General features: G+C 46.2%; 1 protein-coding gene across 1 annotated transcript; it reads left to right on the top strand.

The window, feature by feature from the left end:
- The first annotated feature begins 2,352 nt into the window (after window positions 1–2,352).
- On the top strand, window positions 2,353–3,291 carry LOC123373316 (olfactory receptor 52E4-like). Its single transcript, XM_045022286.1, has one exon. It carries the CDS (start codon window positions 2,353–2,355, stop codon window positions 3,289–3,291), a length of 939 nt encoding a protein of 312 aa, XP_044878221.1.
- The last annotated feature ends 4,605 nt before the right edge of the window (window positions 3,292–7,896 follow it).

Genomic DNA, 7,896 nt, shown 5'->3' with positions numbered 1-7,896 from the left:
TTACTAATGTCTCTCTGAAAAACTGCCAGCTGTCATCTATTTTTTTTCCCCAAAATCAAGTCTAGAACAGTCTTTCTCCTAGTACCTTTCCCCAGCTCCTGGAACAAAAAATACTCTCCAAAACATTCCAAGAACTTGTTGGATAATCTGTGCCCTGGTGTAGACAGCAGGAGATGAATTCTTCCATCGACCTAGCTACCACCTCTTGGGGATTACCTGTGCTGAGGGGAGAAACCCTTCCATCTGTGTAAGTATTGTCTATATTGAATTGCTATGTCATCACGGCTGTAGCATTTTTTGTGTAAACAACCTTCAAGCAGATCTTCCAAAAAAACTGTGCAGTCTGGATCTGCCAACATGGGGAATTGGAGAATCCAGAAATTCCCTTCACAGTGTGTCCCAATGGTTAATCAACCTCAGTGCTAAATATTTGGCCCTAATTTTGAGCTGGAATTTGCCTGGCTTCCACTTCCAGCCCTTCGTTTTCACTCAGCCTTTGTCTGGTAGATTACAGAGCCCATTACTACCGGTGATTTTCTTCCTATGAAAGTCTCCTCTTGATCATCTTTTTGATAAGTTGAACAGATATACACATTAAAGTCTAATGATCCAGCCTTTTCTCTATCCTCAAATCATTTTTGTGGCTCATTTTTGCACTCTCTCCAAGTACATCTTTTTTCCAATCTGGACCCCAGAATTGGATTCAGTTTGTTTCACCAATCCCATGTGACGAGGTCAAATCCTTCTCCTGCTCCACCTCACCAACTCAATAGTTACCCCTACTAAATCAAATGCCTCTGAGAAATCAAGGTTCATTGTATCAGTATTTTTCCCTTGATCAACCAATGTGTATTCTCATAAAAAGATGAAATCAAGTTTATTTGACAAGACCTGTTTTGCATTAACCCTGTTGGTGACTGGCATTACTTACATATCTAGACATTTTTTTTCCTAATCTTATACCAAATGTTCTGTTGTTTCATAACCTAGTTAATTCTATTATAAGAAAAACCTTTCCCTTTATTTTTATTACTTTACATTTTAAAACAGGAATTGACATAAAACTTTTCCAGGATTTCTCTTCTTCTTAATATACTTAATAAACACCTTCTTGTGATTCATAGCCCTGCAAACATGCAGGTTTCCCTGATATCTTAACATCCCTTATGAATTTTTTTAACTTCCAATTTCTGTTCTTGGCGATCAATTTTCCCTTTTTCCTCCTTGTTATATATTGCTTCCCCCCTCTCCCTTGCTGCCTTCACTTTCCACTGATCTGGATTTTTACTCAAAGTTATTCACTTTGTTGACTGTGGAATCATAAGATTTCCACTATCTAATAAACTGTTATCAAAGAATTACCAATTTTCATTCATATTTTCCTGTTTACAGTTTTCCTCCCAATCAGTTTTGCTGATAATTTTCCTCAGATTTGGGGAATTAGTTCCCTTGGAGCACTAAGTGTCTATCGTTAGTATTGGTTGGGAACTGTCCATTTGAATGTAAATTAGTTAGATTTTTTATTTTTCTCTCCTATATCATATGCTCTTTTCTTTGTTTCTTGTGCAAACTAAAGAGTCCCAGACTCTTCCAGCTGTTTGCATATGTCAGTCTCCCCCATTCTGAAAGCCTTTCTTGGAAATCCCTTTTACATATGCTATACCTTTCATAGAGATTGGGTGACCAAAACTGAACACAGATCGCAAACATGTTATTCTCCATCCTGTATCTTAGGGATCTGAACATTGTTTTGTTTTGTCCTTTGCTGCGAATGAGCAAGTGTTTATCATGAGCTGCTATCAATGGGGCCCAGATCTTCTCCCTGAGGTATGTTCTAGTTGGGATGTTTCTCCCAGGACATGTCTTCCTAAAGGGTTGTTTTTCCCCCCTCTCTGATTTCAAGCAACTGGTTGAATGGGGAACTCCCCTCAGTATGGACTCCCTATCCTGGCTCTCATTGCATTAAGGAACAATGATAGATAACCACTATCCACACTTGTGTTTCCTACTGGTGCCTCTTAGGGTTCCCCCACCACAAAATGTACGAATTATTAACGCAAGCAGCATAATAAAATTATGGAATTGGATTTAGTAGGGTCATTGCTCATAGTTATTCTCTCTGAATAATGAAAATGTAATTTTTCAGTGTGAGAAGAGCACTCAATCTGCTTATCCCATGAGAACTGCGTCCACTACTGCATGCAGTGTCTCATATTAATGTTGTCTCCATTTAGGCATTTCTACTGCAACCATCACCCGAGATCCTGGGAACACACAGGAAGTCAGGGGAGCATACGCTAAATGCAGAAGACACCCTTATGCCTCCGAGTTGGACACGTTCTCCTCTACGCTATGTCAGATTCGAACACAACCGACTTCAGAAACCCCTCCACCTTCATCCTGCTGGGCATTCCTGGCCTAGAGGCAGCCCATGTCTGGATTTCCATCCCCTTCTGTGCTATGTACACCATAGCTGTGTTGGGGAACTTCACCATCCTGTTCATCGTGAAGAGGGAGCCCAGCCTCCACGGGCCCATGTTCTATTTTCTCTGCATGCTGTCTGTCACCGACTTGGTCATGTCCACATCAACCCTACCCAAAATGCTGAGCATCTTCTGGTTCAATTCCAGGGAGATCAGTTTCAATGCCTGCCTCACCCAGATGTATTTCATTCACTGCTTCTCAGGGATGGAGTCTGGAATCCTCGTGGCCATGGCTTTGGATCGCTACGTGGCCATCTGCCATCCCCTGAGACATTCCATCATCCTGACAAACTCTGTTGTGGCCAAGATAGCCCTGGCCGTGGTACTGCGTAGTGGCATAATCACATTACCCTATCCCTTCCTGGCGAGGCGGTGGCCATATTGCAGAACCAATATCATCCCCCACTTTTGTTGTGGGCATATAGCTGTGGTGAAGCTGGCCTGCGCTGACATCCGCATCAGTAGTTACTATGGCCTGTTTGATCTTCTCTCTGTGATCGGAATGGACGTGGTTTTTATTGCCGTGTCCTATACTCTGATCCTCCGGGCCATCTTCCGCCTCCCCACAAAGGATGCCCGGCTCAAAACTTTTGGAACCTGCATCTCTCACCTTTGTGCCATCTCAGCTTTGTACATCCCGGATTTCTTCTCCTCTCTCACACACCGGTTTGGCCACAATGTGCCCCGGCACTTCCTCGTTCTCATTGCCAGTGTGTACCTTTTGGTGCCCCCCATGATACACCCCATCATTTATGGGGTGAGGACCAAGCAGATCCGGGGCAGGCTGCTCCAGCTCTTTTTTTCATAAGGAGACCTAAATGTTTTCTCCTTGTGCTCTGGCTTTCAGATTGAGCTCCGTGCAGAGCTGGCTGGTATATAATGCTGAGACCTCTTGCCTGAATCACTTCCTGGACAGACAAAGAGACAGTAAACCCTTCCCTGTCCTCACTGTGCTGTGTCAATGTGATGAACTGGGGAGTCAGATTACGTACACTACACTGGGTTGTGACCTTTCTAATTGCTCTTAGCTGAATGCCTGAAATTACAGTCTTACCCCATCTCTTCTGTCAAGCCTCATCGCTGCTGTGTGTCTTCTCCCCAATGCCCTGCCCTTGTCACTAACTCTGTATAGAGAGAGAGACCCTATCAGGACTCCTGGGATCTATCTCAGCTCTGAGAGGGGGGTGGGGTATACTGGGTAACAGCAGGAGGCAGATATATCTGTGCTCTAAATAAGAAGATCAGAATGGCCATAATGGGTAAAACCAATGTTCCACGTGCCAGGTGCTTCAGAGGGAATGAACAGAACATGGAAATCAGCCTGTGATTCGTGTGGAGCAGCTCAGCAGAAGGGGGCAGAAGCCCTGAGTCTGGGCTGTCTCAGATTCATCTGGCAGGAGTTCAAGCCTCCAGCCCCAGCAGGCGCCACTGGGGAAAGGGCACAGCTCAAGCTGCCCTGGCAGCAGCGGCAGAAGAAGCCCTCAGTTCAGGCTGCCCCAGACCTTGCCGCAGCCACAGAGCAGAGACAGGAGCTGTGGGGGGCGACGGGGAGAGAAGCCCTATTCATTTGTTTCCCCTCCTCCTTCCATACTGCGCCCACCAGGGGTTGCCTCCTTTCCCCTGTGCTTAGATGAACCTTATGTGGTGGGTTTTTTGCCTCCCCTGCTTCACCATTTAGGGGCTGATCTCTTCCTTCCATCTCCCTTTCCCTGTCTGGAGATAGAGACGTGTTGTGCAGTGCCACCAGTACAGTCACTGCAATGGTGGTCTTCTCCCTCTTTGCCCAGAGGATCATCATAGGTCCATGACACCGTCCCCCACTGTTCTGCGGGATGAGCTTCACTATTTTCTGGTGGACACCTGCGATTTCAAGGGTAAGGTGAAGCTCCCTCTCCAGTGTTGGGGAGACTTCCATCTCGTCTTCTGGGCCACGAGGGCTGTTTTGGAGGAGTTGACGGGAACCGGGAGGCAGGACATCCTGATCTACCAGTGGGCTCGCAACTTCTGTGACAAGCCGTTCAGGTGGGTCAGTGATTGTTGTAAGGCCAGATGGGGATTCCATGCTCACGAGGATCCACCTCGTCCCTCAATGTTATGAAGGTTGAAGAAGCCGAAACTCTTTCCCTTACCATGGCTGCCGGCAAGCCGAATTCTGTTGCCCAGTCGAGCGTATGTGACATCTCACACCAAACCATCAGACACCCAATATAAGAGTCAAAATGCGAACTTGTAGCAAAAGCACATGTGCTATGTAACGTGAATCACTTGATTCAGTGTGAAATAGTCTTCCTTTTGTTCTCTAAAATGTATCTTTTCAAATACTACTCTCCCTTTCTTTCATCCCGCAGCTGTAAATGTTTCTACGCTCCCTCTATCATCTCCATCCCAGAGGCTACTGCAGATTAGAAGGCAAAAATACGCACTTGCAACGAGATATTCTCAGAGCTCATGCAGTCCTCCCACACTGAAAGAGCTCAGCAGAACACGGGGAGGCAAACAAAGGCCGAGTCCCCTCCTGACCTCCTCCCCAAGTTCCATATCCTCCTCACCCAGATGCCCAAAAACGCAGGAGGGGGGAGAGTCTATGGGCACCCAGTCACTGCACCTCAGAGGACTGCCCAAGCAACAGAAGGCTGGCATTCAATACATTTTGAACTGTAGTGTGGCCTTGTCCTTCCCTCCTCCCCTCATCCACCACCACACCCAGTGCTTCCCGGCTCACCTACCCCTCCTGGGCTACCTTGCGAGTTTTCACACTATTTGTGTGATGAATTAATAAAGAATGCATAATTTGGAAACAACAATGACTTTATTGCCTCTGAAAGTGGTGATCGAAGGGGGGAGGTCAGCTGGCTTACACAGAATTACAGTCAACCAAGAGGGCGGGTTTTCATAGACTCATAGACTTTTAGGTCAGAAGGAACCATTATGATCATCTAGTCTGACCTCCTGCACAATGCAGGCCACAGAATCTCACCCACCCACTCCTGTAACAAGCCCCTAACCTATGTCTGAGTTATTGAAGTCCTCAAATTGTGGGTTGAAGACCTCAAGCTGCAGAGAATCCTCCAGCAAGTGATCCGTGCCCCACGCTGCAGAGGAAGGCGTTTTGAGAAACCTCCAGGGCCTCTGCCAATCTGCCCTGGAGGAAAATTCCTTCCCAATCCCACCCCATCTAACATCCCATCACAGACCACTGGGCATACTTACCTTTGATAATCAAAGATCAATTGCCAAATTAATTGCCAAAATTAGTCTATCCCATCATACCATCCCCTCCATAAACTTATCAAGCTTAGTGTTGAAGTAAGATATGTCTTTTGCCCCCACTACTCCCCTTGGAAGGCTGTTCCAGAACTTCACTCCTCTAATGGTTAGAAACCTTCATCTGATTTCAAGTCTAAACTTCCTAGTTTCCAGTTTATATCCATTTGTTCTTGTGTCCACATTGCTACTAAGCTTAAATAATTCCTCTCCCTCCCTAGTATTTATCCCTCTGATATATTTATAAAGAGCAATCATATCCCCCCTCAACCTTCTTTTAGTTAGGCTAAACAAGCCAAGCTCTTTGAGTCTCCTTTCATAAGACAGGTTTTCCATTCCTCGGCTCATCCTAGTAGCCCGTCTCTGTACCTGTTCCAGTTTGAATCCATCCTTCTTAAACATGGGAGACCAGAGCTGCACACAATATTCCAGATGAGGTCTCACCAGTGCCTTGTATAATGGTACTAACACCTCCTTATCTTTGCTGGAAACATCGCCTGATGCATCCTAAAACCGCATTAGCTTTTTTAACGGCCTTATCACATTGGCGGCTCATAGTCATCCTGTGATCAACCAATACTCACGTCCTTCTCCTCCTCCGTTACTCCCAACTGATGTGTCCCCAATTTATAACTAAAATTCTTATTATTAATCCCTAAATGCATGACCTTGCACTTTTCACTATTCAGTTTCATCCTATTACTATTACTCCAGTTTACAAGATCATCCAGATCTTCCTGTACGATATCCCGGTCCTTCTCTGTGTTAGCAATACCTCTCAGCTTTGTGTCATCTGCAAACTTTATTAGGTATCAGAGGGGTAGCCGTGTTAGTCTGGTTCTGTAGAAGCAGCAAAGAGTCCTGTGGCACCTTATAGACTAACAGACGTTTTGCAGCATGAGCTTACAGCCTCAGAAACCATCCTGACATTATAATCAAAGAGGCTGATAAAGGAGGTGCTGTTGTCATCATGAACAGGTCTGACTACCAAAAGGAGGCCGCCAGACAACTCTCCAATACTAAATTTTACAGGCTACTTCCCTCAGATCCCACTGAGGAATACACTAAGAAACTGCACCATCTACTCAGGACACTCCCGACACTACCACCCGACCTACTCAACATACCCTTAGAGCCCCGACCAGGGTTATTCTATCTACTACCCAAGATCCACAAACCCGGAAATCCTGGACGCCCCATCATCTCGGGAATTGGAACTCTCACTGAAGGACTGTCTGGATATGTAGACTCTCTACTCAGACCCCTATGCTACCAGCACTCCCAGCTATCTCCGTGACACCACTGATTTCCTGAGGAAACTACAATGCATTGGTGACCTTCCAGAAAACACCATCCTGGCCACCATGGATGTAGAGGCTCTCTACACAAACATCCCACATACTGATGGAATACAAGCTGTGAGGAACAGTATCCCTGATGATGCCACAGCACACCTGGTTGCTGAGCTCTGTGGCTTTATCCTCACACACAACTATTTCAAATTTGCTGACAATATATATCTCCAGATCAGTGGCACCACTATGGGCACCCGTATGGCCCCACAATATGCCAATATTTTTATGGCCGACCTGGAACAACGCTTCCTCAGCTCCCGTCCACTCACACCCCTTCTCTACCTACGCTACATCGATGACATCTTCATCATCTGGACCATGGGAAGGAGACTCTGGAAAAATTCCACCACGATTTCAACAGCTTCCACCCCTCCATCAACCTCAGCCTGGACCAATCTACACGGGAGGTCCACTTCCTAGACACCACGGTGCAAATAAGTGATGGTCACATCAACACCACCCTATACCGAAAACCTACCGACCGCTATGCCTACCTTCATGCCTCCAGCTTCCATCCCGGACACACCACAAGATCCATCGTCTACAGCCAAGCACTGAGGTACAACCGTATCTGCTCTAACCCCGCAGACAGAGACCAACACCTAGAAAATCTCCACCAAGCATTCTCAAGACTACAGTACCCACACGAGGAAATAAGGAAACAGATCAACAGAGCCAGACGTGTACCCAGAAGCCTCCTACTGGAAGACAAACCCAAGAAAGAAACCAACAGGACTCCACTGGCCATCACATACAGTCCCCAGCTAAAACCCCTACAACGCATCATCAGGGAT

This window comes from Mauremys mutica, chromosome 1, assembly GCF_020497125.1.
Source record: "Mauremys mutica isolate MM-2020 ecotype Southern chromosome 1, ASM2049712v1, whole genome shotgun sequence".
In the NCBI taxonomy this organism is placed as follows: domain Eukaryota; kingdom Metazoa; phylum Chordata; order Testudines; family Geoemydidae; genus Mauremys; species Mauremys mutica.
The sequence above is the reverse complement of the archived record's forward strand: the minus strand, read 5'-3'. Positions and strand labels throughout refer to the sequence as shown.

Bases quoted from the DNA above. Each gene is read 5' to 3' on its own strand.
- LOC123373316 (XM_045022286.1), top strand. From the start codon at position 2,353: ATGTCAGATTCGAACACAACCGACTTCAGAAACCCCTCCACCTTCATC.